At 48.7% G+C, this 26,584-nt stretch overlaps 8 protein-coding genes across 8 annotated transcripts; 5 read left to right on the top strand and 3 right to left on the bottom strand.

The window, feature by feature from the left end:
• Positions 1 to 41: 41 nt before the first annotated feature.
• EDB91DRAFT_242914 (uncharacterized protein) lies at positions 42 to 2,618 on the bottom strand. The gene is made up of 13 exons (XM_041326579.1): positions 2,307 to 2,618; positions 2,199 to 2,252; positions 2,075 to 2,150; positions 1,745 to 2,021; positions 1,665 to 1,689; positions 1,462 to 1,550; positions 1,326 to 1,409; positions 1,237 to 1,278; positions 1,165 to 1,185; positions 855 to 1,114; positions 629 to 805; positions 488 to 580; positions 42 to 435 (listed from the first exon to the last, which is right to left on the bottom strand). Exons 1-13 carry the CDS (start codon positions 2,444 to 2,446, stop codon positions 304 to 306), a joined length of 1,470 nt encoding a protein of 489 aa, XP_041178414.1. The 5' UTR covers positions 2,447 to 2,618; the 3' UTR covers positions 42 to 303.
• Positions 2,619 to 4,384: 1,766 nt separating this feature from the next.
• Positions 4,385 to 4,894, top strand: EDB91DRAFT_1126916 (uncharacterized protein). Its single transcript, XM_041318460.1, has 3 exons — positions 4,385 to 4,480; positions 4,530 to 4,759; positions 4,815 to 4,894. The coding sequence occupies exons 1-2, from the start codon at positions 4,442 to 4,444 to the stop codon at positions 4,752 to 4,754; spliced, it is 264 nt and encodes an 87-aa protein (XP_041178413.1). The 5' UTR covers positions 4,385 to 4,441; the 3' UTR covers positions 4,755 to 4,759; positions 4,815 to 4,894.
• Positions 4,895 to 5,786: 892 nt separating this feature from the next.
• On the top strand, positions 5,787 to 5,962 carry EDB91DRAFT_1126915 (uncharacterized protein; the record flags this gene model as incomplete). The annotated part of the gene is made up of 1 exon (XM_041318459.1): positions 5,787 to 5,962. A coding segment is annotated over one exon (176 nt), but the record flags the coding sequence as incomplete, so codon positions are not given.
• Positions 5,963 to 6,620: 658 nt separating this feature from the next.
• Positions 6,621 to 8,525, top strand: EDB91DRAFT_1275488 (uncharacterized protein). Its single transcript, XM_041324648.1, has 7 exons — positions 6,621 to 6,837; positions 6,894 to 6,947; positions 7,003 to 7,022; positions 7,073 to 7,361; positions 7,415 to 7,776; positions 7,828 to 8,093; positions 8,152 to 8,525. The coding sequence occupies exons 1-7, from the start codon at positions 6,630 to 6,632 to the stop codon at positions 8,312 to 8,314; spliced, it is 1,362 nt and encodes a 453-aa protein (XP_041178411.1). The 5' UTR covers positions 6,621 to 6,629; the 3' UTR covers positions 8,315 to 8,525.
• A 1,865-nt stretch (positions 8,526 to 10,390) lies between these two features.
• On the bottom strand, positions 10,391 to 11,199 carry EDB91DRAFT_242765 (uncharacterized protein). Its single transcript, XM_041326578.1, has 3 exons — positions 11,042 to 11,199; positions 10,762 to 10,926; positions 10,391 to 10,709 (listed from the first exon to the last, which is right to left on the bottom strand). The coding sequence occupies exons 1-3, from the start codon at positions 11,093 to 11,095 to the stop codon at positions 10,467 to 10,469; spliced, it is 462 nt and encodes a 153-aa protein (XP_041178410.1). The 5' UTR covers positions 11,096 to 11,199; the 3' UTR covers positions 10,391 to 10,466.
• A 1,453-nt stretch (positions 11,200 to 12,652) lies between these two features.
• EDB91DRAFT_242715 (uncharacterized protein) lies at positions 12,653 to 14,009 on the bottom strand. Its single transcript, XM_041326577.1, has 5 exons — positions 13,975 to 14,009; positions 13,776 to 13,923; positions 13,490 to 13,719; positions 13,155 to 13,433; positions 12,653 to 13,098 (listed from the first exon to the last, which is right to left on the bottom strand). Exons 2-5 carry the CDS (start codon positions 13,866 to 13,868, stop codon positions 12,948 to 12,950), a joined length of 753 nt encoding a protein of 250 aa, XP_041178409.1. The 5' UTR covers positions 13,869 to 13,923; positions 13,975 to 14,009; the 3' UTR covers positions 12,653 to 12,947.
• Positions 14,010 to 14,737: 728 nt separating this feature from the next.
• On the top strand, positions 14,738 to 15,184 carry EDB91DRAFT_1126891 (uncharacterized protein). Its single transcript, XM_041318458.1, has 3 exons — positions 14,738 to 15,029; positions 15,051 to 15,052; positions 15,092 to 15,184. The coding sequence occupies exons 1-3, from the start codon at positions 14,829 to 14,831 to the stop codon at positions 15,150 to 15,152; spliced, it is 264 nt and encodes an 87-aa protein (XP_041178408.1). The 5' UTR covers positions 14,738 to 14,828; the 3' UTR covers positions 15,153 to 15,184.
• Positions 15,185 to 25,220: 10,036 nt separating this feature from the next.
• Positions 25,221 to 26,574, top strand: EDB91DRAFT_241110 (acyl-CoA N-acyltransferase). The gene is made up of 3 exons (XM_041326575.1): positions 25,221 to 25,920; positions 25,981 to 26,100; positions 26,159 to 26,574. Exons 1-3 carry the CDS (start codon positions 25,499 to 25,501, stop codon positions 26,202 to 26,204), a joined length of 588 nt encoding a protein of 195 aa, XP_041178407.1. The 5' UTR covers positions 25,221 to 25,498; the 3' UTR covers positions 26,205 to 26,574.
• The last annotated feature ends 10 nt before the right edge of the window (positions 26,575 to 26,584 follow it).

The raw sequence follows: 26,584 nt of genomic DNA, 5'->3' as shown, positions 1-26,584 counted from the left end.
ACCGATGAGCTGACATGACATGAGGGTGAGTCATGTTTCTGCTTTCGTGTTGGTGCTGTGGCTCACAGCACAATTCTTAGTTGCCGGCGGAGTTGATCAATGTGGTGGGGCTTGGACACATTCTTCACGGCGTGTCCTTCCCAAACACTCGATACAATCGTACGCACTACAGACAGTTCCCTGCATGTAATGACAGACTACACGAATTAAACATAAGAAGTGGTGATCGTACGTTCTATAATCCAGTGACGTAGGCGAGAAATGTGGTCGGTAATCCAGTACCACAGGCGAGAGATGTGAATATCATTGGCAGCTAGTATGGGCCATGTCGCTAGAAAGAATATCGGGGCCCAAATCAAATATACAATCACCCGAGTGACAATGCCAGAAGTGCGGAGAATCACGATGAACAATCCAGCAGCAAAGAACGCCATTCTGTCACAGATTGAGCTCATCGACCCGTGTCAATGATCGACCGGAAACGCACCCCCAAATCAGAAGTGCAAATGGCAGACTGAGCACTGAGAGCGAGGCTCTCAAGGCCGAGCATAGAACGAGATATTTTGACCATGAAAGACGCCTGTGGACGTAAAGAATACAGGTTCAAACAATTGGAAAAGAAACTTACCGCGTCTTCAGCGCAGCCTCGCCGGTTGTCATTAACTTGTCCAGCCAAGATCAGTGAGACCACTAACGAGCCTAAGGCGCTGAGGGTAGACAGATATGCTAGAAGGATCGCAGGTGTTTGAGCCTGGACAGATGAGACTGCGAGAAAGCTGATATCAACAGCAAGCATCACAGTAGACTAAGATGGTCACCGATCGCATGACAATCTGAAACGAAGTACAACTCACATATATTGTGTATCCACTCCATTCAGTTGTGAGCCCATTGATAAAGTTCTGCCATCGCGGCTGAACCATGGTGTCATCGACCCATACCCTGTGAACAGCCTTGCTCTTAGCATCAGGGGATCCAAACAGAATAACATTCATGACGTAAAGAAGGATCTTTTTCCAGCGAGTGTTGGATCCTGATCCTCCGTCGTATAACGATTGGTCTACGTTAAGTCGAGCGCCTGGTTGTCCACAAAAATTTACGAACTTGGCATTGCCTACCACAACAATCAGGAAACCGGGTGCGCAGAAACTGGCCTGTGCTCACAGAAAAGTCTCATGCATCGAGCTGAAATCAGCAATCAGAAGCAATCGACAGACCTTCCATGATCAGACATACCGATGATCCACACGGAGTGCTCACGCTCCTTGTTAGTACTGTCTGAGAAGAATATCAACGGCGACCCCCCGCATCAGAAAATGATTTACTCATGAGAGAATCCATAAGGCCAAGCATACTTGTAACCTCGTCCGATGAAAAAGGCGCTAGGCATGTTTCGGAAGTGATATTTTCTATCACGAGTCAATATTGCGGGGCGTGAAACGCTTGTTAGTCTTTACTCACCTGCATGAGCATGCATCACAATTTCTTTTAGTTCCACGACAACGTCTTCTGGAAGGAGGCGTTTGTTTGGAAATAGTTCGATGTGTCTCCTGTCAATATCATGACATGTAACTCGTGGAGGTAAAACAGGGCTGTAGAAAAGTGTGAGCGCTTTTACTTTGGTCAAGTGGGGCAACATGCGTACTTCTAGAGATAAGACGAACCAGTACTGTGTTTCTAGTGCATACCCTGGGAGCCATGCTAGTATCACAGAAGGTCAAATCGAATATATTAAAGAACTCACTGACGTGGCTTTTGCGTTCTACGCCTCGAACACCATTCATCAACCAGTTAGATTCGGAATCATAGTCTTCGAACCAGAAAATGACGCGTCTGTCGTGATCGGCAAAGTAGTAGCCCCACATCTCTTTGTCATCCTCCTCCATGAATTCTAACCCTAGCTCCACGGATCGATCCAAGGAGATGCCTGCATTGCGCGCTTCTTCGCGCGCCTTCTCGACAGCCTTGTCTATTTTGACAGCAGTTTCAGAGTTTCGAACATCAGCATCAGTAAAAACCCTCTGGTGCCCAATATTAGTAAAGTGATGTATGAGCGGGTGGTAGCATGACGCACTTTATATGGGTGATAGAAAAACAAAGCCCCTTCTGGGTGCGTCAGCGGCTCCCATCCCTCTACCGTGGCAAGCTCCCTACGAGACCATTTCAATCTCATCGCTGGCTCTCCCCAGCATGCTTACTCTGAACAGTCCAAAGGACCTTTTTTAACTTTAAACACTGCAAAATCGTCTTTACTGCGGGTATGGATTAGAACGGTAACTTACTGGAACGAAGTAATTTTTGCGTACACTGGCACATTCCTATCATATCGCCTGACCTGTGGTTCTGGTACAATGGGAGTAAGAGTGATATCAAAGCACGTTCCTGGCACCGCAGGAGGTGGTGGCGTGGGCACACCAACGAGGTTGCAGATGCTGGGCTCGGGCATAGGGATCGATGGAGCAAACTGTGTATTTTGAGCTACGCCATCCGACCCTTCGTGAAGCTCGGGAGTTGGAACCTGGGCCTGAATTTTCGTTCCAGCTTCGATACCCTTTAGGCGCTTCAACTCGCAATGGCACTGCGAGGGTCACAGAAGCCGTCAGCCTGCCTTGGTTGCTTGGCTGAGAGCTCAATGCTAAAACTCGCTCCCGAAAAGGGCTCTCTTGTCCACTAACGAATTGACAGTGTCGGATCAGTCGCAGGAAGAACAGAGATGAGACACCTGTAGGATCGCATTGCGGCCGTCTTGACGATGTGTCTCAACCAGGAGATGAACATGTACATGTATCTTCTATGCATGATCATTATATCGGCAAATGGAGCCAGGTACCGAAACTAGGAAACTTTGTTTGCCAGTGGGCGAGAAGGTCGAATGATAGCCTTGCAGTACTAGGAGAATGAGCGAGTGATGTGTGACCTGTTACCATTCCGAAATAGATCGGCTCTCTATCTTTCAGAAAGCATATTACCATTCGACTGACGTTATTTAGTAAAGGTTGGACCCCGCAAACCATATCGGAGAAAGGCACGAATATTTTTTCATGTATCGTCTTTATTGTCCTAATTACATCTCTTCGTTGTCCTACTTGTCGAGCTCGCGGTCTTTGTGCACAGGATCCTCTGCTTTTTTCTCCAATCCTAGTGCCCGTGAATGCCGCCATCTCTCTGCATCCTGCTATAAGGATTGTTTATCCTCTAAGCTCCGACCAAGCTCCAAAATGAAGACGATCGACGTACCACGCGTCGACGTCATTCCCTCTCCATTCTATCTCGTTATTTTACCTTGTGCATGTACTTCACGATTCCCATCCTCCACCGAGTATTTTCACCTCGCCGCATGATACCTACACTCGTTCTGGTTTAGTTTCTCGTTCGAAAACGTATATATACAGCTCATGTACACTTAGATTCAGCAGCAGAATCCCAGACGCTGATTCCCCGCTCCAAGCTCGACCGAAAGCCTCACAGACACTCTCCGTCCTATACGTTTTGCTATACGTCTCAATTACCTTTGCACTCGTCTCGTTTCCGCTTCGTTTCATTACATTTCCCCTTCGAACTCACTGACAGCCTTACAAATTTGGAGCCCACCGCGAGGGGAATTGTTTTCGAGCAACCCATCATTTAACTGCGATCTCAATACTTTGAATTAGGTTCGGCGTCGGTGAACTAAGCGCAATAAACGGCATTGCAGACGGTAATGTTATTCATAGTCGTTCTCGCACATGATAACTCGCAGACTACTCAGCGTTCTTTGAAATGGTCCCTGTCCTTCATATCGTTGGAGTGCCTAGCACTACTCAGTTGAAGAATAAGCCTATGCTTCATCACACGCTTGGTAACGGGAGGTATGCACATCTCCTTGTTTTATGAATAAAACATAACCTGCGGCAGAAATTGATCGAATCCCCACGGAGTGTATTGTTCGTGTAAGTGTTGATTATCCACCTTCCTCCCTTCAAACAGTGAATATCCCGCAGGCTCGCCCTGTTCACGTCGCACTGCCGATAGACCTTACTACCGAAAAAATCCCTGCAAAAGGTTTAGAGGCCGAGCTCTCGCGGACGCCTCCTCCTAATGACTAAGCGTTGAGAACTATGTTCTCGACGAGATCATGGAGCTCGTGGATGATGCTAAACAAGACATCGTCCTCCTCGTGGATGCTTGCGCTATTCGTCACGACGTGCGCCAGGAAGTCAACGACCTTCTCGTCAAGACACAATTCCCTGTATATACAGCGCCGATGGGTAAGACGGCGGTGAGCGAGGAATATGAATGATACGGCGGTGTAAGTTTTCATCCTGACCTTCGTTTAAAACCGTTCTGACACCTGCTATAGATCTACATCGGACCGACCACGCATCCGTCCATCAAGGAGAAGGTCGAAAACGCAAAGCTTATCCTCTCGATTGGCGCATTGAAATCAGACGTCAACACGGGAATGTTCACGTACCGTATTCCGGCGACGCACACCATCGAGGTAACTTTCTGTGACATCCAGGTTCGTGATGCTTAGGTTGTTTTCGCAGTTGCACTCTGACCACACACTTGTTCGCTATGCACAATTCCCGGGTATAGGGATGAAGTTGCTCCTCCCGAAGCTCACGGAAAGTCTGAGAAAATATCAAGAAGGCGCATCACAAATTCCTGTTCCGCACTATAAGCTAGATGTCCCAAAGGAGAGTGACGACAAGATTTCGCATGCTTATTTCTGGCCCGGGTGGGCAAATCCTTCCGGAAGCCATTGTCGCTGAGACTGGTGAGTGGGAAACCATATGAAGACTTCCAAAACTTAGAGCGAATGTTGCGTCTAGGGACTTCAAACTTTGGGATTATGGATGTCCCAATGCCCGACCAGTCCGTTTTTGTTAGCCAGATCTGATATGGAAGCATTGGCTGGGCAACCAGTAGGTTTTTTGTACCGAAGCTGCATCTGATGGAAATCACTTTAGCTAGCATACTCGGTGCAGCTCTCACAGCCCGCGACAAATGTCTTGGGCGCACCATCTTATTCACTGGCGATGGTAGCATGTGCGTGGTCCGTCAACCATTCTGAATTTAACCTGATTTTTTTCATGCGTAAGACAACTGACTGTGCAAGAGATTTCAACCATGACGCATTGTAAGGCTAGTAGTGAGTTCGAAGGGGAATTGGAGCGAAACGAGTAGATAAGAGACGTGCGAGGAGGTAATCGAGAGGAATCGGAAGACGTATAAGGCTGATACTTTCTATGAGGCTTTCGGTCGTGCTTGGAGCGGGGAATCTAGTGTAGAATTCGCTGGATTTCGCTAGTAGATACGCGAGTACATGAATGATTTATATACGTTTTCGAATGGTTGACTAGGCCGGAATCGGCGTGAAGAGCATATGGTGAGGTGAAAATACTCGGTCAAAGAAAGGGATAGTGAGCAGTAGGTAAGATAACGAGAAAGAGATATAAGGGAATGTATCCACGTAACTCGGATGCGAAGAGTAAGGCTCTTCGCTTTGAAGCGTGATCGGTGCGTAGAGGGTATGCAATCCTTACAGCATCATAAGTTGACGCCAATCATCTTCGTACTGAATAACGAGGGCTACAACATCGAGAGGCACTTGCATGGCTTAGACAGGCGAGGGATGACTAAAGCACATTACTTTACATGACTGCTTACGAACTATTTCAGGAAGTACAACGACATCGTAGACTGGTCAGATAGCCGTTGCTCTCTTCCTTCGTGCTTTACTCAAGTGTTCTCATAGGAAATGGACTTCCCTCATCACCACTCTCGGCGATATTGACGGTAAGATGTCAAAGTCGTATTCAGTCCAGAACAAGTCAGAGCTTGACATGCTTCTCAATGATGACGAATTTGCGAGTGCACGCAAGATACAGCTGGTTGAAGTTATCATGGACAAGTACGACAAATCCTGTGCGTTGCAAGCATCTGCGGACTTGTGTGCGAAGATGGCGGCGGGTCAACGATCGGCGAGTATTCTCATGTGTTCAGACTGGTGTAATATTACCACAAACCGAGCGACCGCGTGCTTGTGAACTAAAACATGAGGAAAAAGTTTCGCCCTGTTCGTAAACGCCCTCTACCTTACGATAACTGATCGGTATGCGCCGGTGCGGTGTGATCGGACTAAAAGAAACGTATTTGGAAAAGAAATTTCAAACTTCAAAACGATCCATGCGGTCAAGAACGACCTTCGGGGAAATCCCCCAAAAAAATAACGTGGCGCTTAACTGGTCTTAAAAACTATTAAGAAACCAAGGGGAAGGCAGGGAGCAACGTTGGCTGGGCTCAAAGGTGAAAGCCGACAAGATAGGTTGGATACTGGTGAATACCGATACACGACGAGGTTTATGATATAGACTCTGCACAGAAAATAATCAGGCGCTTGGTAGCGGCCATGATCATGTTAGTGCAAATATATTTCCACAATGCGTGGCATTTACATAATGTGCCTAGGTTTTGATGCTAATAAGTACTTAGTACATAGAGAACCAGCCTTTTGGATACCACAAGAACCCTCCTGCACACTTTGTAGGTGTCGGGGAAGGCCTCTTCTACGACCAGACGAGTGCCTGCTAGGAGAGAGCCCAAGAAAGGACGCATACGACGACCTACAGAATCTATTTATTCCCATGTTCCGTGCCAACCAATCACCGGCTAATGGCAGAAAGTCGTCTCTTAGGACGATCTGCGTAACTCTCGTAGGCGTCTCCTTACTCAGCTTTGGAGCTCTCATTCTCCAGCCCTTGAGCCATCTGGACAAGCAGGATGCGCCTACATATTCTCCTACCTTCAGCTCGCCGTCATATGTACAAGGCCCACCCACCCAACGCTTTCGAGGTCAGTTAATGTCAATCAGTGAAAACGTCCCTCAAATCTCACACTAATGATTTCAGATAACCTTCGTAACGACACGAAGTACATTACATCGTGGACTTCATCGGGATGGAGTGCGTCAACTCCAGCCAACTACCACTCGCACTACTAATCACAGTTACTTGTTAGCGAATGACGTGATTACCTATGTAAGTCATTGACTTCCGACGACGTTGTCCCGCTTCCTCACAGAGACTAGGGAAATTTGATTTACCTGGCACTCATAACAGAACGCATACCCATAATCCCGAAGTTCCTCTCTTCTCATATCGACAAAAGTGAACCTCCATTTCCTTTTGGGGAAGTGATTGACGTCCCTCGACTTAGCCAAGCCATAGGGATTCCCTTACTTGAATGGCACGAAGTAAAGGACTCGGAAAGTCAGGTTCTCGATGATCTTGGTTGTTGGAGTGTTTGGGAAACCGTTCGAAAGAATAAGGGGGATCCCTATCCACGGGGAAGTCCCACCCTGAGCCGGCTCAAGCTCGGTGAGATAACTTTGAACATCCGTAGACGGCGATTAACTACATATTCCTCACAGATATCTCGTGGACGCGAACCCCAGATTGGATCAAGCTGACACCTCCTGGCATAGAAGACGATCATGCGTCCTTTTGGTCCCTTGCAACACTTGGGTTTCCGGAAGCTCGCTCGAACAACCTGCAATCGACGAATCATCCTTCTCCTCAGCATCAGGTCTCCCTTCCCCCGGACGATCAGGTACTATGCTTTGATTACCTTTACTACGTAGGCGCCCATCATACATGGGAATGGGAATTGGATTATTCTCCTGCATGGAGATTTGTAGGCCAACACATGCGATGGACTGCAAGCATAGAGAGGCTTGCCGATGCGCACGCCCGGCGCGCCATGAAAGTGCCAGTAGATGAACCAACACCTCCCGTAAGTGGAAGTTTCGGGTGCAGGTTGATCTACAGATCTAACTTTGGATAGTATATATCCATACACATACGGCATGGTGACTTCGGCGATCAATGTCATGATATTCCTTTGGATCAGTGCTTTGCCTCATTGTCTGTTATTGCGCGCAGGGTGTCCGAAGCGCAAGAGGACCTTCGCACACGAAAAGGGATCGAGGTTACACAGGTTATCATGACGAGTGACGAGAGTGACCCGGAATGGTGGTCAAAGGTTAGGGCGTTAGGCTGGACGTGGGTAGATTATGCGACAGAGCGGACGGAGGAGATCTACGGAAAGTGGTGAGCCGATTAAATTTCATCTTTTCATTTTGATGCTAGAAGCTGTTTCTGTTGCCAGGTATCCGGTGTTCATCGACGCTGTCATTCAGTCGAATGGAGCCGGCTTCGTCGGCACTCGTGGCTCCACAATGTCCGTCCTAGCTAGCCGCAGAGTGCAGTCATGGCATGACGGACCAACTCGAATCGTTAAATGGGGGTCCCCGGGCGCTGATGACCACTGATGTAATTGGAATAGTGGAATCGAGATGACCTTGCATCGCAAAAATCATTGGTTGAAATGACGTTGTATTCTTGTGAATCCACAGGCCGAGGCAATAAGAGCTCGTTGCTCTTCTCCGTGTATCGTACTGGGACTGAGGTTCAGTATCCCGTCACGCATCTCGTTCATCTGCTCCCCGAGTATTGGTTTCTCCTCTTCATCGGAACACAGGATTATTCTTGTCTGATTTCTAGATTCTACCAGCCTGCTCTAAATCACAAGAACACTGCAGTTAGTGGGGTTTATTATCGGAGGCCCTGAAGCAGATACATTGTACAGATCGCATAGCCCTATCAAGTTCAGAGAGGCAGGTTGTGTTTCGCTCGCAAAGATCAGCATCGAATCTCTTATGACCTTTCAAAGGCTTTGCCGTGGGTGCCATGGAAGGAGGTGATACTATCCCTTACGATCTATTCGTGATGGACCGTCATTTCGTGAGTCACGCTTTTTCGCGGTGAATTTCGTGACATACCGTTACACCATGTGACAAGCCATCACGTTTCCATGCCCAAAAGTGTGACTCACGAAATGGAGGCTCGTCACGAATAGACCGTAACCGATAGTAAAGGTGCCAAAGGCGCCACCGGTACCGGCGGTATAGTGGTCTGTGCATCAGATAGTCTCGTGAATATCATCCGCCGATGGACATCCTCATCAGGTCGTACCTTGACACACTTATGAAGCCTCTTCCTGGAATCTTGACCTGAGGATGGTTCGAATTTACGTTTCCCGCGTGCATTCTGTGTGACCAGCATGGTACTCAATTTTCACCTGGCGGTCTGGGATTATTGTTCCAACTTGTACGCAAAGGTATGTCTGGACTCACGAAGAACGGTACCGTGACGGATAAAACAGAAGATGGGTCAACGAAGATGATGATGGTAACCTTCTTGTTGTCTTGACACTAATTTACAATGTACTAAACATGAGTTCCCCCTCCGCCCTCATCAAGACGTATTACAACCAAAGTATCTTTCCAGCGGTCGCAGGGTGTTCGGAGGACAATAGAAGCACTTGGAAAACAGACACGGCACGTGCATGTCGCGACGAGTGTAGCGGACAGCACTTTGGCGTCCGCGTCAGGCGGTTCTTCAGCGCAGTCGTCATTCGATATAGGAGCAGTACTAGTAAGAACCAAACGCCCGGTCGCAGCATGGACCTGGCAGAGCGTTTACATGTCTACACGTGATGGCAAACATGCCGAACCACCATTCGTGCGCTCCAGGCAGATCGCACGGCGGGACCGTGATATAACCGCCGTCTCTGCCAGCCGGACAGCTTGTATTGCCAATAGAAATCATGTTTGGGAGGTACGAACTTGCTGCCAAATACTTCACGAATGATAAGGACGGGGTAACCAGACCACGACGAGACGTCCCTCGTGCAGTAACAGGATTTGTGCCTAGGACACTTTCTAGCAATCGCCTGGGAGTACAACTGCTCTACGGCACAGCGTTGATACTGACCTGACGTCATGGAAATGGAAGTATTGATAAAGCAGCAAAAGAAATTAAGAAAGAGCAGATGATATTTACAAAGAGATAATTGTCCACATGCTGCATTATTCAAAGCATACATGCATTGCTTGAAGGAGCGTTGATCTATGGTTAAAGATGTTCGAGCTCTGGCTTAACCGAAGCTTTTGTTTCCCGTCAAGCCCCTCCCCTTCCTCCTCATGCTCTTCGGCTGTGAGTTTCATTGTGCCTGCAATGGTTGAACGGTTGATATTGAGCAGGATCATCTTTGCCACTCGCCTTCTCCTTTATCACCCTCTCCACCTTCGCAGTCTCCATGCCCATGCCCAGCCCCACCTCAGAAAGATTCTCATTGACAAATCTAGTATAACCTCGCACACACAATGTGTTTCAGCGTCTATATGTCGTCAGTGCATGCAGCAATCTCGAACCTGACTCTTACTGACCCTATCGGAGGTAATAAAGGGGTTTGGTAGTTGGTAGTCGAAGTTGTCACGTCACGAACGAAGCTACGGTCGGACAGTCTGTATAACCGCGCGTGAACTAGGTTCTCAAAATCTCAGGAACATGCGAGGAAGGATATTTCCCATAAGATAGGTTCTTAATTACATCCCCATGAAGGTTCTGCCAGAACATTATTCAGGACGTAAAAGCAGGCGGTCTTCCTACTGTCCCTGTCAGATTTATCTGATCCCATATCACATCCTCACAAAGAATGCATTTCTCCTTCGTCCTCGCTGTTGCTGCTGCTTTGACAGCGTCAATATCTGCCAGTGACGCTGATGACAGCCCTCGTTGGCCATGGTGTCCCACATATTGCTCCGCCTCGACAAAGTGCTGCGCCGGCGAGAAATGCGTGGCGGTATACGTGATTGCGGATTCAAAACGTACAGTGAGTATTAGTTTGTGTCCTGAATTTAACCACATGACTCACCGGCGTGGTAGGTGACCCATGAATGTGTGTATTTATATGAGTGAATTGTCGTGACAGTGAACTACAGTGAGTCGGGTTTCTGCTTTCGCATCGGTGCAGTATGGTTGATGGCACGACGCGCGAGTTACTAGTGGTTTGTTGTTGAGTTGGTAAACGTGCTCGCTTCTGAACAAATTTCACTGTCGCTCGAGCCATGAAGATCTTGGAATGGAGGGAATCTCAAAGGCTTGAATACATAGCATATGACTGATGTACTTACAACGCAGTTTTGTAGTCTCACTATAAGCTTGAACATAGAAGCCCTCGATGACGCTACAACTCTTCCTCCCGTCATAAGCGTTGTTTACCGGGCCTCATGGATACGTTTTTGGTGTGCACCGAGCCGCTGGGGTTTATCACGACCCCATTAGATGGTGGTATATAGGGAAAATCGTCGTGGTCAAATTGCGAAAGCGCAAGATCCAGAAACGGCAAAGTGCTTATGAGAGTAGGTCAAGACTCGGAAAGTCGATGCGAGTTATAGGGGAGGACTCAGATCTACTGCTAACTTCGAGATCCTCGAGAGCTAGACTCGCGGTGACCAGTCTGTCTATGAGGCGAGCCGAATCTAGGCAAAGATGGCCGTCCGGCGTCAAGCAAGCTGAAAGAGTGGCTGTGCAACTTTATTTGGCAAAGCCCTGGGATCCAAACAACCGCTGGAAGCAACTTGCATGCAAGCCGGTGCTCTGAGTTCTCCTCAAGTGTTGTACAAGGGGCATCTGTCCTACGCATCTCACTAGTCTCTGAATGAGCACATCGAAATATAAGACAGCGCAATTATGGAAAACAATGAGCTCATCGGACCACCGCACCATCATGAAGGCTTAGCGAGAGTCGTGCGTCCTTTTCCGCGGATGTAAAATTTCTCGCCACTGGCTGCGGCGGCGGCCACATGTACATTCAGGATGGAATTACCCTGACGTTGGATGAACGCACTCGAGAGCTACCTCGGTCCTTCTGGAATCTGCGCTTGCTCGATTGCTGCCACATTCCGCTTCCTGACCACGCTGCAGCCTGCATAACAGAACAAATCCTCGGTCAAGTGGTACCAGTGTGTAAAAATGTACAGATAATTATACGTGCGCTACCCGTATATCCGACAGTATAAAATGAATCTCCTGTACCTGTACTCAAGATACGCAGCTGCGAAGGACACAATGTAATAATACAACAAATGTGGTTAATGAAAGCCGAAAAATGACGAACGAAGTGTGTTGTAATAAGTGAAGTGAAGTGGAGTGAGGTGAGGTATCGCTCATGAAACCCTCCCATAGTTTTAAGCACTACAGAGGATGCTGCACTGTCCAAGCTATCATGAAGCAGTGTTCTGGAGCTGCAATCAACAACTGAGCTTTCGTCCGGCGAATTAGATAGCCATCATTACTTACGTCCATATATGAATTGGGAGGCGCGCATAAATTTTGCTCGCGTTCATGCAATAACGCAGTAACAACCCCCAGTGCTTGATTGGTACTCCTCCTCAACTGGTATCGATGGTGCAGGACTCTGCTCATCGGCCGAGAAAACAGCAAGGATGTTTGAGAATGAGTCCATTGTGGGTTGTGGAGTGGAGTAGACAACGAAGCTGTGACTTTACGAGTGGTAGGAGGTTCTGTCTGAGATATGGCAGCTGGATAAACTGCTGATGGACGAGAATCAAAAGTCGGTTGAGCTGATAAATATCGAACTTTGAGAGCTCTTATGTACCTTTTCACCGTGGCTTGGCCGTGATGAGAACCGTGTATGCTCCGTCCTAATTGTCACCAAAATATCATAATCAGACTGAGACGTGCCGGTCACAGAAAGCGCACCCGCCACGCGCGAAGACCGTATTTGACACGAAGACAATAAGCAAGCTGACATAGCGAATTCATATGAGATCATATCGTGTGAGCAGCGATCATTCCGATGAGTAGGACAACTCCCGGGAGGGGCTTGGACAATAAGGTCATCCCAATTTGGCAACCGTGATATTCGCGCAAAGGTCCAACCCCGTTGGGTGATGATGAACATCAGGAGGAATGCAGATCGTGCTATCTGGGTCCAGATCACTCGAGTGTGTCCTTGTTCCGGTAACTCTACAACGTGGCGTGCATCCACGACGAAGAGCACGGAGTTCAGCATCAATTACAATTGTAAGTCGGGATTTACGAAACAGGAATGATGCTGACGGCCCCGGGATGACAGGAACGCGAGGAGATGACCTTCGTGTTGCCCCCCCAAGGACACTTTTCTAGCAACCACTTTCGAGGATGCTTCACGGCATAGCGTTGAAGAAGTCCTAGAAGTGGAAGATATCTAAATGGACATGATTGACGAAGTAGCGAAATACATTGACAACAAGATACCCATACAAAAGAAAAGATAAAGTAGTTGGCCGCATGCTGTCGCTATTGATGACCGTTGGCGTGCGGGGGATATGCACAGCAGAGAAAAAGCACGAAACGAGCCCGCAACGGGAGGAGTCGTGACAGCGTGCATGCTGGATCCGGCGTGGCAGTACTGGCAGCAGAAGCAGGGACTGTTGCGGATGTCGAAGCGGCGGCAGGCTGAGATTGCGATGACGGCGCCTGGACTTGGCCTTGCTGCTGTGTTCGTTTCGGCTTGTCACGACGCGGAGCAACAAACAATGCCTGGACAGAAATCATTGAACCACTTTGGTTGGAACTGCGCCGGAAGAACGACGTACCCGTTTTTCCTGTACTGCAGAAACCTCAACTTGAGCGACAAGAGAACCGCGACGAGAAAGAAAGTTCGCCTGGGGTGTTGCTGGAGTTCGGTTGCTTCGTTGGTGTCGGAGTGAGAGAAGCAGAGGAGCGTTGAAAAGTGACCAAGGAGCGCACGTGGATTCGCCAAAGAGGATGCGAAAGCGTGGTCGCCTGCAGATGAACGGAGATGGATACGCCGCATTGCGGAAGACTGACAGTACACAGGTCAGAACGATAATTGGTTATAAAAAAAAGCCGACAACGCACGTGAACACCGTCTTGCACGTCATTAAAAAAGCCTGGTGGTGGTCGACGAGCATCCTTGAGCTGTCGCGTAGCATTACTATACGGGGTTGACATGAAATGATTGAATAGGTCGAGAAACACGTCACGGACATTCAGTAACGACTTTACAGTTGGGACCTGAGATTAGTTTGGTCTTTATCGAAGAGACCTACACTCATATTAGGAATGGACAGTAGGTCTTCAAGGCCAGCTTCTTTGAGGATAGCATGAATGTCCCACACGCATGCATGCTTGTCATCGCACCCAGTGACTAGCAGCTTTCTATCAGCGGAAAAGGCTGCGCATTTCACATCCTTCTCTTGTTGGAGAGGAGGTTCGACTGGGAGGTTCGTGTCGAGATTTCACAGACGCGCTGTGTGATCATCCAATGCACTAGCAAGGAGGCGGTCGTTCGGAGACAAGGAGAAGGCCCGGACGAAGCGTGTGTCCCTGCAGGATGGCGATTTGCTGCTATGTGGCAGTGTCGAATATCCTAATTGAGCCACCCGATGTCCCGGAGATAAGCTTCTTTTCATCCGACGTCCATACCAAACTGCAAACTATGTGATCGTGATTGAGTGTGCAGATCAGCTGGCCCGTCTTTGCATCCCAGATTTTGACTGCGTTCTCTTTGCGTCCGCCCGTCGCAATTTTTGATGAGTCGGGCAAGTACATGACTAGGTACACATAGATGTGCCCGGTCTTGATTGTCAGGACTGTTTTACCGCTCTCGACTTCCCAAACTCTTGCTGTCCCGTCGAAGGACCCGGCCACCACCCGGCCACTACCTGCACTCCAGCACACTGTCCGCACATGCCCAGTGTGCTCTGTCCATTTGGCGATGACCTTCCGGGTCTTGATGTCCTACAACCTCACTTTCCCATCATCATTTCCACTTGCAACGGTGTCTCCGTTTGGAGACAATACTATGCCAAACACTGCTGCTTTTCCTTCTCCTCATCTCTCCAGTCCTCTCCCATCTGTGCACCACTCTCCAGGTCCCATTGTCTGAGTGAGCCGTCCCTTGAACTTGTGATGATGTGTCGTCCGCCAGGAAGGTGCACAATACCTTCTACCCAGTCTGTATGGCCTCGCGTCGTCTGGCAGGGCGCGACCATCGGTGTCTGGCTGGTTGTGGAAGACATGGTTCAACTACTGGGCCATGTAATTCGAGAGTATCTTGCCAGAATATGTGGATTGGAACGGGTTATTGTGTGGCAAGGAATGCTGCTAAGTCTACTTTGTTCTTGTCGATACAGGCGCACGAGGTATTGCGAACGGGACAGCCTGCTTACAGTTTTTTTTTTGTTTCCAATTTCTGTCCATTGGGGTAAAGTACCCTATGTCAGACAGTACTAACTAGTCTATAAGGCCCCTGCCTTTTCTACTTCTCTGGACTCGCGAATGCCCCGAGGTGAGGTTAGCCTCACTCGGTCCACCGTTCCTGCCGGCTGTTTTAGACGCGCAGTCCGTACGAAGATGAGGAGACTGCTCTCTTCGTAACGTAATAATTGGGAAGCTGATCGTAGTGTTCGTGACTGAAACGCGTACCTGCTTACAGTTTTCAGTCCTGAGCTGTGGTGTTGCTGCATATGGTAATGCGCGAATTTGCAACAAAAACTTTGCGGAATCCGATGTCTCTAGTGATAGATTTGCCTTGCGGACTGGCCTAGAACGAGAGGTACCGTTCAGATAAAGTCAGTGCTCCAATCACCAGCGGGAGGCACAGGCTGTAAACTGACACAGTGAGCGTTTAGTTCAGAGTCGAGGAAGTCAGACACTCGTCGTTAAAGCTTAAGGTCTGTCCCATGTGTTATCCTCGTGTCACAGGTTAATTACTGTGCAAATGATAAGCGCCTGATCGTACTCAGTAATCGCTGCCAGCCTGCTACCACCTGTGAAAAAGTTAACTCCGCTCAGACGCTGAAATATGAAGGCCAGTTGCAAGTTTTGGATAGGTTTGGATTCGACATACAAATTATTAGTCGAACTGCGAGCTGTTTCCGGTGAGCCAGACTCCCCTCAGGCCTGAGCGTATTAAACATTTCAAGCTAGATGAACATGTCATTTGTCCCCTTACAGTGTGTCTTTCCCCATCCACGCTAGTTCCTTCACTCAACTTAATCACTAGGGTCTAGAGTTGCGCTACCCAGAGTCGCCGTCAAGGGACGCTCATGACTTGCACCTGCACGACGTCCTAGAACATTTCAAACCTGGTAAATCGAGCTCAATTCCAGCATGTGTGGCGGATACGGGGACGGTGACCAGCAGGGATTACTTGTAAATCATTGCTATTGGTATTTTTCCATTTTCCCAGAGAGTTTCTGATGAACTGACGCTTCAAATCCGAAAAATGTCTAAAGTGATAGGGAATTATCCGCCTCAAGATGATGTGGATTAGCTTAGTCCTTCTGTGCTCGCTCGACCACTGCCAGTGTACGTTCTGCTTTCTAATCACACTGCACAGCAGAACTAAAAGTGGGTCGAGGGTAGTGAGCCATAAGGATACCAGGTAAAAATCGTTCTTTCTCTCCAGGTGCTACAGACAATTATAAGGCTACCCAGTATCTCCGACAGCATCAAATGTATCCCATGTACTTGTACCCAAGATACCTAGCTCCGAAGAACCCAATGAAATAATACAATAGAAATGGTTGATGAAGGTCGAAAAATGACGAACGAAGTGTGTTGTGGAAAGTGAAGTGAAGTGAAGTGTGGTGTGGTGTGGTGTGGTGTCGCTTATGAAACCCCTCCCATAGTTTTAAGCACTACAGAGGATGCTGCACTGTCCAAGCTATCATGAAGCAGTGTTCTGGAGCTGCAATCAACAACTATGAGCCATCGTCCCGTGAATTAAATGACCAACATTACTAACGTCAGTGTCTGAATTGGGAGGCGCGCATAAATTTTGCTCGCGTTCATGCAATGACACAGTAGCAACCCCCAGTGCTTGATTGGTACTCCTCCTCAACTGGTATCGACGATGCAGGACTCTGCTCATCGGCCGAGAAGACAGTGGTGATGTTTGAGAATGAGTCCATTGCGGGTTGTGGAGTGGAGTAGACAACGAAGCTGTGACTTTATGAGTGGTAGAAGGTTCTGTCTGAGAGATGGCAGCTGGAGAATCAAAGTCGGTTGAGTTGATGAATGTCACGCTTTAGGAGCTCTTATATACCTTTCTACGGTGACTCGACCTATGATGAGAACTTTGCAAAATCCCGTATGTTCCGTCCTAATTGTCACCAAAATACCATTGTCAGGCTGAGGCGTGCCTAGTGATGTTCCGGCCTAGCCTGGCTCGAAAGCCGCGGCTTTGGTCTGGCTTCAGACGGCTTGGGCTTGCAAAAAATCCAGGCCGGGCCAAAGCCGCCAGTGACGGCTGGCTTTGGCCTGGCTCTGGCCTGAGCCACGGCCCGAGTAGGGGAAATGTAGTTAATTTACCTGTAGGTCATACACATACATACATACATACATACATGAAAAAATACCTGCGAGCACAAATATATGCAATACCGACCAGAGTAGTGATGTAAAAGTCCGGTGTCGCGTTCGGTTCAGCAATTTTGCTGGACGCTGAACCGAACCCATATTAGCGTTCGATACGTGACAACGAGCCGCTACGAGTAGGGATCTGGCACCCGTACCCTGTACCCGCACTGACAGTACAGGGTATGACGAGTTCTGACCCACAAATAAGTGGGAGCAAGTAAGCACAAGCGGCGCCAAGCGAAAACAGGCGAAAACGCGCGGGGGCAGGTGCAGACGGGCCATGCACATCACTAATCCCACACCCGGATTGTCTTGTCATAAGAACCAGAAACTAAGTGATTTCCATCCGGCGAGATGACGAAATGCTTGTGGAGTATCTTTTCCATGAGAGGCCAATTTGCAGCATGACCAGCGGCAATGCGGGGGGTGCAAGCGAACTTTGCAGCGAACTTTTGAGATATCTTCGACTGAATTGGAGCGAACGGCAGAGCGGATAAGTAAAAATGTGGAGTGGAATGTAAAATGGTGGTCGCAAAAATTCGAACGAAGCGCTGGGTGTCCCTGGCAGTGTCGTCGACGTGAGCATATTCGGCATGATCCTCCAACCATTCCGCTTCTTGTAAGAATCTATCGGTCCTAAGAACGAGCTCGAGCTATGTGCAGACAGTTTCAGACCAGTGCAAACCATGGTAGACAAGCAGAAATATGCGGCGGCCCGCGGCACACACAAACAAGATACGACAATTAGTGGCGGCAGGCGCAGACGAGCAGGGACAACAAGCACAGACAAGTGCGAACGAGTGGAAACGCACACGGAAAAGCACAGACAAGTGCCGGAAAACATCCATTAGTAGCAACCGTCCTGGTCCTTTGCAAGCGCATACATTAGATACCGGGAGAAACGAGACCGACAAAAATAAATTAGTAAATCAAAAGTCATGATATTGCAGGCACTTAGCAAGAAAACTCTTGATGTGACTCATTGTTTGGATCCAAAGCCTTTGCCAAACAACCGTCGCTGCAAACCCTACAGAGCCGCGGCTCAGGCCGCCGGCTTTGGCTTTCCAGAATTCCAAGCCGGGCCAAAGCCATGGTCAGGCCGGATTTTTACTGCATCCTCGGATTGTCTGTGTCGGGCGAGTACGTCACAGTTTCCACAAACGTGTGTTCGGTCTTGATTGTCAGAATAGTTTTGCCGCTCTCGACATCCCACACTCTTACCATCCCGCTGTCCCATATGTACACAAACCTTTAATTCATTATGTATGCCACGACTCTCGAATCTCCATATCGCAACTCGGTTCCCTTCGGATGCCAATATTTAATGCAACAGCATACAGCACGGACTTCGACTTCGATTACATCGAACTTTGTGTTTGACATCGTGGCGGTTTGCGGTGGTGCCACGTCAGCATGTCCTGCATCAATTTAACCTGCATAGAGGTGGTGGTTTGTGGTGGTGCCGTGTCAGCATGTCCCGCGTAGCCCGTGCTACTTTTATTGTTATAAATTTATATGCGCTAGTTGATTAACCACCTTATTCGAGGACCTCCCTGCCAGATCCCGTATCACGTCATACAACCAATGCGTTTCTCCTTTCTCGTCGTCGTTGCTGCTTTGACAGCGTCTATGTCGGTCAATGCCACACCGGCTATTCTCGGCGGGTGAGGTTGTTTTCTACCTCGCTGGCCTTGCGACAATGGTGATGAGTGCTGCAGTGGATACTGTCAAGCCATTGTGAGTATTCGGAGTAGTTTGTTTTGCATCCAACATTCAACACCTTTTGACCCTACAATGTAATAGGCGCGCGTGGGGTTTTGCTGGTAAGATGACCGTTCCAAACGGATCGTGAGCTTGCGAATGTTGACGCATGCAAACAAGGCCTTTGCACGTCACTGAAATTCACGAAGCATGATATGACAAACAATTTTGCATGGCTATGACATGCTAATATAATGATGAAATGTAATAGTCTATCAACCGTGTGTCATATTATCACCCTTTGATAATAGTCTACCTGCATGCAGAGCTTCATATGGTACAGTAATGATGTATCGATCGTATCACAAGCAGATGCTAGGATTTCTACATTCTTGGCCTGAATCATTTTAAGATATCATTTCCTGCAGAAATTACCTAGCCATATGGCATCATCAGATGCGCAATAGGTACTAACCTTCAAATAGCATGTTCTGACACTCATTGTCTTTGGCATGTACACCCATTTTCAGTGCAGAAGCAGTTTCCGCAGCAATTGTATGTAATTCCTAATTACTCACTACGCCTACGATCGCCATCTCATATCGAACCACGAGTGACGTGGACGTACGTTGAACATTGATTGACCACTCTCATGTCGTGGCACCACCACAAACCACCACTATTCGCGCGTTGGAATGGTGGTGGTTTGTTGGCGGTGCGGCGTCAATATGTGCCAGCATATCCTGCATCAATTTAACCTGCATCATGGTGGTGCGGTGTCAACATGTGTTAGCATGTCTCGTGTCAATTCACCTGGCCGCGGCCATTTATATGCGCTAGTCAACTACCTTGCTTCCCCTCAGAGTTATTCGAAGACCTCCCTGCCAGATCCTATATTCAAACCTCGCCCAACCAATGCGTTTCTCCTTTCTCCTCGTCGTTGCTGCTTTGACAGCATCTATGTCTGTTAATGCCGCACCAGCTGTTCTCGGCAGACTAGACTCAGGCTGTGGGCCTGTTAACTGGCCTTGCCAATCGCCTTATGATTGCTGCACTCTATACTGTGATACTGACGTGAGTACTCGGAATAATTTGCTTTGCATCCAATATTCAAACCCCTGACTCTTGACCCTATAGGAGGTCTATGTGAGTACTCGGAGTAGTTTGCTTTACATCTGATATTCAAACCCCTTTGACCCTACAATGTAACTAGTATGGTTATGGGTCGTGCCAAATAATAACTGGCAGTACTGACATGTAGCCGTCTGAGACGGGCAGCCGGGTGTGACAATGTACCGATAGAGACAGGCCATCCGGTGTGGGCCGATGGCAATAATTGTACCGTGATAGACGAGTGGGCCGAGGGTGTGGTGTATCCGAGGCAAACGGATGGGCCGGGGGTATATAGTATAGATGGTAGTACAGCAGGCTATAGTGTCATTGTATTGCATTAAACCAGGCTAACTATCAGTGAGAAGTGATGCAGGAGCGATGCTAAGTGTAGGTTGCATTACCTTCTCACCCAAACCGGCAATGTAATGCATTAAGTGCATACTGACACCGCATGCTTCGTATTCCCTGTCCATTTGGCGATGACCTTCCCTGTCTCGGTGTCCCACAACCTCACTGTCCCATCATCACTTCTGCTCGCAACAGTCGTGCCGTTTGGAGACAATGCTATTGTCCACAACACTTCCTCACCTCGTCGTCTCTCCATTTCTGTCCTATCTGTACGCCACTCTTTAGGTCCCAAAGTCGGAGTGAGCCATCCTTCGAACCTGTGATGATGTGTCGTCCACCAGGCAGGTGTACAACATCTTTGACCCAGTCAGTATGGCGCATATTCTGGCGGGGCACGCCGCGTGCCAGTCACAGAATTTCAAAGCGCACCCGCCACGCCCGCATTGACACGAAGACAATAAACAAGCTGACATAGTAAATGCCGATGAGATCATATCGTGTGAGCAGCGACCATTCTGATGGGGAGGACAACTCCCGAGAGGGGCTTTGACAATAAGGTCATCCCAATTTGGCAACCGTAGTATTCATGCAAAAAAGTCCAACCCGGGTCCCCGTTGGGTGATGATAACCATCAGGAGGCCTGCGGGTCGTGCTATCTGCGTCCAGATCAGTTGAGTGCGTCCTTGTCCCAGCAACTCTATAGCGTGGCACGCATCTGTGATGAAGAGCACATGGTGCGGCATCAACCGTCAGGATGTACGAACTTGCTGCCGCGTACCCAGGAATGATGGTGGCGGCCCCGGGATAACCGGGACACAAGGAGACGTCCCTCGTATTGTGCCCAGAACATTTTGTAACAAGCGCTTGGGAGTACAATCAAGCACGCTTCAAGACATAGCGTTGAAATAGACCCGAGGCTGAATCAGTCCCGGAAGTCGACGGTCTCTCACGCTGGATATGATTGATAAGGCAGCAAAAGACGTGGAGAAAGAGATAAGAGCGAAAGAGAATTGAGAGCAAATATGAATATATGCTAGATGTGTATTAATGGCCATTGACATGCGGAGGAGATGCACAGCAGATAAAAAGTACGACACGAGCCCACAATGGGATGGGTCGTGGCTGCGTGACTACTGTGGTGGTGGTATCTAGAGCAGAAGGTGTCGCAGACGTCGAGGCGGCGGTAGCCTGAGATTGCGATGATGGTGTTTGTGATTGGCCTTGCGATTGGCTTTGCTGCTGCTGTGTTCGTTTAGCCTTGTCACGAGGCGGGGCAACAAACGATGTCTGAACAGAAATCGTTGAACTACGTTGATTGGAGATACACCGGAAGAAAGACATACCCGTTTGGCCTGTACTGTAGCAACTTCAACGATCTGAGGACCGCCAGGAGAAAAGAAAGATCGCCTTGGGCGTCGCTGGAGTTTAGTTGTTTCACTGGTATCAGAGCGATGAAAGGCGACCGAGGAGCGCACGTGGATTCGGTGAAGATGCGAGAGAGCGGTGGCGGGGCTCGGAACGTGGACCGATACTGCGCCCTGCGGAGGACTGAAAGCAAACAGGTCAGAACGAAATTATTTAAAAACGCCGACGGCGCACGTCATCGAAAAAGCCTGGTGGTAGTCGATGGGCGTCCCTAAGGTGGGACGGACGTCGCGTAGCATCACTCTAGAAGGTTGATTGAAAATGATTGAAAAAGTCGAGAAGACACGACACGCACATTTATTAATGACTTTACAGCTGGGACCTGTGAATTTTAGCTTTGTCTTTAGCGAACAGCCATGGAATTACACTCACATCGGGAATGGACAGTAGGTCTTCAAGACTAGCTTCTTTGAGGATGGCATGAACGTCCCAGACATACGCAATTTTGTCCTCGCAACCTGTGACTAGCAGCTTTCAATCAACGGAAAAGGCTGCACATGTCAAATCATCTTCGTGCTTGATAGGTGGACCGACTTGGAAGTTCGTATCGAGGTTCCATAGACATGCAGTGTCATCGTCTGATGCACTCGCAAGAAGGCGGTCGTTCAGGGGCCAAGGAGAGGGCGAGGACGTAGCGCGAGTGACCGTTGAGAATGGCGATCTGTTGGCAAGTGGTTGTGTCGAAGATCCTAATTGAGCCATCATCTAACCCGGAGATAAGCTTTTTCCCGTCCGACGTCCAGATCAACCTGACAACTTCTTGATCGTGTTTGAGTGTGTCGAGTAAGTCACCTGTCGTGGAATCCCGGATTTTTACTGCGTCCTTACTGCGTCCTTGTTGCGTCCCCCTGTCGCAATTTTTGATGAGTCGGGCGAGTACAACACTGCCCACACATCCTCGTGCCTAGTCTTGATTTCCAGAACGGTTTTGCGGCTTTTGACATCACTCGCACATCATCTGCACTCCAGCACGCTGAATTCACCCAATTAGTGTGTGTTGTCCATTTGGTGATGACCTTTCCCTTCTCAACATCCCACAACCTCAATTTCCCATCACGGCCCCCGTTTGCGACAGTGTTGCCATTTGAAGACAGTGATATACCCCACAGTTGTACTACTGCCTTCTCCCCTTCATCTCTCCAGGCCTCTCCCATCTGTGCGCCACTCTCTAGATCCCATTGTCGGAGTGAGCCGTCGCTTGAACTTGTGATGACGTGTCGTCCTCCAGGCAGGTGAACAACACCATTTACCCAGATGGTATGGCCTCTCATCATTTGCCAGGGTACGACTTTTGCCGTCTGTTGCATCTGGTAAGGGCAAAGATTATCGGTGAGTTGATGGGTCTTCACGTCAATTAGAAGCGCACAAATTAGCTCACAAAAATGCCTTCTTACAGGAAGTCGATCCTGACTCACAATGTGGCTTCGGGGCTATGTATGCAGGTGTTATTCCGGCGTTATTCACAAGAGATCTTTGCTGGTAGGTCAGCTTTACAGCCTAGAGTATCACTCACGAGATATACCGTTTAGACCAACTCACACAGATGGGACACTCCAATGCGAGACAGACTGTAAATTGAGACAGTGGGCGTTTGGTTCAGAGTCGAGAACGTCAGGCACCCCTTTGTTCAAGTCATCTTTTAAGGTGTGTCCTATGTGTCATTCTGGTTCTTGCTTCACAAGTTTGTGATTGGCGCTCATATGTGCATCTTCCTATAATGGACAACATATTACGTTGTACAATCCATTTGACAGGTTGCCGCACTGCCTCTCCGGAGTCTCCGCTACACCTTTCTTCCAGTCTCTCTCTTTCGAACTCGATGTCGTTGTGTAACGATTCGGCTTGTTTGCAGTCTGTGCATCACCCGGTGCTGTATTCCGAAGCCTGCTAATACCGCTGCCATATTCAGTGGCGCCGGTTGCCAGGAGGAGCTGAGGTCATGGTGACACCGAATGTCAATACTAAGTTCACCGCCTCAGCCTTCAGGACCTTCGCGCAAAAATTGACAGTCCACTGGATTACAGCCCTGTCCTAACTGCTCCCCCTTTACCGCTCAGCCCTCCAACATTCCACTATATCTGCTCTCGCTTCAACTCGGAGAATCATGCTCTAGGGAAACTGTCATGTGGCTGTGTCGAAGCACCATATGAGGCGGAGATAAACTTCTTTCTATCCAAGTTCCATCGTTCTAAGTATACCATCATACGTCCACAGATATTCATCGTGCACTTTGGCCTAACTGTTTCCCGCCTAAGTCCTTACTTTAAATGTTATAGCACTAGTACTATTTGGAGGAGAACGGAACGGCGTGCATTCTCAGCAGCGGATTCGAATAACTTTCCCGCTGCCTTTGTGTTCGCACTAGAAGTATAAAACCCTTGCTAGTATGGTCATGTCTCGTTCTAATCCACAAGCCCTACGATGTTCTCTTCCAACTTGATCGTCTTTGCGCTGCTCAGCTTCCTCGTTGGCGTCAACGCGTCAACATGTGCAACGTGCCCAGCCACAGTGCAGTACAACAATGGAGTCCTCGAGCTATCCAACAGCTTTGAAGAACCCAACAATGAGATAACCGAGTGCATGTGCGCCACACTCACCACCTTCATCGAACACAAGTGACTAATGGGCCGACAGATACAAGGATGACAATGGTGGACAAATGTTGTGCCAGTATGGGGTATGTGCTTTCTGGATGCTGTCCCACCCGTCGTTCTCATTTGACAAGCTAGTGATCATCAGAAGGATGGTCAGTATGTGGCCGGATATTATTTCTGTCCCAGGCAGTTAAACAAGAATGGAGATGGGTGTTGAACTCGCCATCACATACGAGCATCATCCCATCGATTCCACAGATTCCACAATGGGTAGTCATTATGCAGAAAGTAAGGTGGGGCCAGAAGTGCAACGGGCTCAGCAACGGGAGCAACCACAGGCGGGAGGAATTCGTGTCGCTGCGAAAGCGGTGAGTGAGCTTCAGCATTACCAAAAGTTCAAAATACATTCACTGACTATCATTTTCGGCGCCAGAGATCGTCGAGGTCGCGATCGATGCTCCAACGCACGCAGAATTTGAAGTCTGCAAGGCGCATTGAGTGCGGCCTGATATCTGAATGCCAGCATTGACAGAGCAACGATCGATGAAAAGTCCGTGCTAGCGACAAAGCAGCTACTTAGGTGGGCCTTAAGCCAAGGAAACAACCAACCAATTGGTAGAGAAATGAGAACAGTTTTGATGTTTGTTCGCCTGTTTACGAGCAGATGCTGGCGCAGTGGCCAACAGTGCGGTATGCCAGCAGACAAAGCAGATACGGCAGTTAATAGCCCTGCTGGCGCATTGAGTGACGTTTGATTTGAGTCTATTCAACTCCGGAGGCAGTTCATGCAGCGTCAGCTATAGCTATACGTAGCTATAAGTCGTTCAACTAAGAGAAATTTTTGAAGTGTACGTCAAATGGTCACGATAAGTACTGTGACAAAGCGAATGCGTCAACATGATGCCGAGTCATTGTCACCTACTTATTCTAGGCATTGACAGGTGATGTCGGACCAAGGAGTCCCGACTTTCCACGCTTGCCGTTAAGTATCTGCTGCATCCTCCCTTCGATAACCCGCAACTTCTTCTGTAGAGTATGTTTACCACAGAGAACCTCATTCTCCGCGGATTCGATGATGGTGATCTAGAGGGCCTTCTTGCGCTGGGCAACGACCCCCTCGTCCAACGCACCCAAACATACTCGGCTGTCGCGCCTCCACCTTCCTCGAAGTACAAGGAGCATGTGAAGACTTTTGCCGAAGGCAAGGCGCTCTGGTTTTCTTTGGTTCCAAAGGAGTCTGGACAATTCATCGGCTTTTCCTGCATCAATTTGTTGGAGGCGAAGAATCGGGATGGACGGTTGAGCATATCCATAGCCTCCGATGTTTGGGGGAAGGGATATGGAACAGAAGCGATGCGTTTCACTGTGAATCATGCATTCAAATACTTCGGATTGCAGCGTGTCTCTTTGGAAGTTACAGAAGGCAATGCGAGAGCACGAGCGGTTTATGCCAAGCTGTGAGTTGTTAGATCCAGTACTTTGGTGGCGCGGGCAGGCTTTGTGACTCGTTTTCTCAGGGGTTTTAAGGTGGAGGGGAGGAAACGACGAGGGAATTGGATAGATGGTCATTGGGAAGATATAATCAGTATGGGGGTTCTGGATGATGAATGGGCGGAGTTATACCCTGAAAGTTGCCAGCTGAGTGCTGAGGAACAGTCGAAGATTGCACAGGCTAACACTAGAACTTCCTGTTAGTACTTTCGGGGAATCTACACTCGCGGATAGTTGGAGACTTCACTAGGTGAAATTAGACTCAATAGGGACTGTCCGCGACCCGCAAATTCAATGAAGAAAGCAAGGAAAGTAGCTTGGCATGGGATTCAAGTCTGAGGAGCGCCTTAGGTCGATGATGCAATGGCGGCCCGGGGAAGAATAATCAGGCAGTTTCTATGTCATCGGAGGCCTGGGCCGCCTGGTGCATGATCCAGGCGCATCCAGAAACGGCTGGCCTGGTCCCAATATGTTTTGCATCATGCGCATCCCCAGCAAGAGCAAATAGAGATTAATCTTATCGTGATGATACCTGTATATAAACCAGGTTTTATCTGAATGCATCAAACCCACTCCCTCCTTTCCCCCGAAACTTGTTGCAGAGAATAAAACTGCCATAACTATAACCAC

Source organism: Suillus paluster, assembly GCF_016628075.1.
Source record: "Suillus paluster strain FC165 chromosome Unknown EDB91scaffold_19, whole genome shotgun sequence".
Lineage (NCBI taxonomy): Eukaryota > Fungi > Basidiomycota > Agaricomycetes > Boletales > Suillaceae > Suillus > Suillus paluster.
Note: the sequence above shows the minus strand (reverse complement) of the source record. Positions and strands in the feature narration are given on the sequence as shown.

Excerpts from the sequence above, each read along its gene's own strand:
- EDB91DRAFT_242914 (XM_041326579.1), bottom strand. The coding sequence starts at position 2,446 with ATGCCCGAGCCCAGCATCTGCAACCTCGTTGGTGTGCCCACGCCACCA. Across the intron at positions 1,551-1,664 it reads GCACTAGAAACACAGTACTG|GAGACACATCGAACTATTTC; the intron begins GTTCGTCTTATC and ends TGATATTGACAG. Across the intron at positions 1,410-1,461 it reads TGTGATGCATGCTCATGCAG|AAAATATCACTTCCGAAACA; the intron begins GTGAGTAAAGAC and ends GACTCGTGATAG.
- EDB91DRAFT_1126916 (XM_041318460.1), top strand. The coding sequence starts at position 4,442 with ATGTTCACGTACCGTATTCCGGCGACGCACACCATCGAG. Across the intron at positions 4,481-4,529 it reads CGGCGACGCACACCATCGAG|TTGCACTCTGACCACACACT; the intron begins GTAACTTTCTGT and ends TTGTTTTCGCAG.
- EDB91DRAFT_1275488 (XM_041324648.1), top strand. The coding sequence starts at position 6,630 with ATGTTCCGTGCCAACCAATCACCGGCTAATGGCAGAAAGTCGTCTCTT. Across the intron at positions 7,023-7,072 it reads CGAATGACGTGATTACCTAT|GGAAATTTGATTTACCTGGC; the intron begins GTAAGTCATTGA and ends CACAGAGACTAG. Across the intron at positions 8,094-8,151 it reads GAGGAGATCTACGGAAAGTG|GTATCCGGTGTTCATCGACG; the intron begins GTGAGCCGATTA and ends TTCTGTTGCCAG.
- EDB91DRAFT_242765 (XM_041326578.1), bottom strand. The coding sequence starts at position 11,095 with ATGACGGGAGGAAGAGTTGTAGCGTCATCGAGGGCTTCTATGTTCAAG. Across the intron at positions 10,927-11,041 it reads CTTCTATGTTCAAGCTTATA|AAGCGAGCACGTTTACCAAC; the intron begins GTGAGACTACAA and ends AAATTTGTTCAG. Across the intron at positions 10,710-10,761 it reads ATGGGTCACCTACCACGCCG|GAATCCGCAATCACGTATAC; the intron begins GTGAGTCATGTG and ends ACTGTACGTTTT.
- EDB91DRAFT_242715 (XM_041326577.1), bottom strand. The coding sequence starts at position 13,868 with ATGTCAACCCCGTATAGTAATGCTACGCGACAGCTCAAGGATGCTCGT. Across the intron at positions 13,720-13,775 it reads ACGTGCAAGACGGTGTTCAC|TCTTCCGCAATGCGGCGTAT; the intron begins GTGCGTTGTCGG and ends GTGTACTGTCAG. Across the intron at positions 13,099-13,154 it reads ACTACTTTATCTTTTCTTTT|ATATCTTCCACTTCTAGGAC; the intron begins GTATGGGTATCT and ends ATGTCCATTTAG.
- EDB91DRAFT_1126891 (XM_041318458.1), top strand. The coding sequence starts at position 14,829 with ATGATGTGTCGTCCGCCAGGAAGGTGCACAATACCTTCTACCCAGTCT.
- EDB91DRAFT_241110 (XM_041326575.1), top strand. The coding sequence starts at position 25,499 with ATGTTTACCACAGAGAACCTCATTCTCCGCGGATTCGATGATGGTGAT. Across the intron at positions 25,921-25,980 it reads CGAGCGGTTTATGCCAAGCT|GGGTTTTAAGGTGGAGGGGA; the intron begins GTGAGTTGTTAG and ends TCGTTTTCTCAG. Across the intron at positions 26,101-26,158 it reads TTATACCCTGAAAGTTGCCA|TACTTTCGGGGAATCTACAC; the intron begins GCTGAGTGCTGA and ends ACTTCCTGTTAG.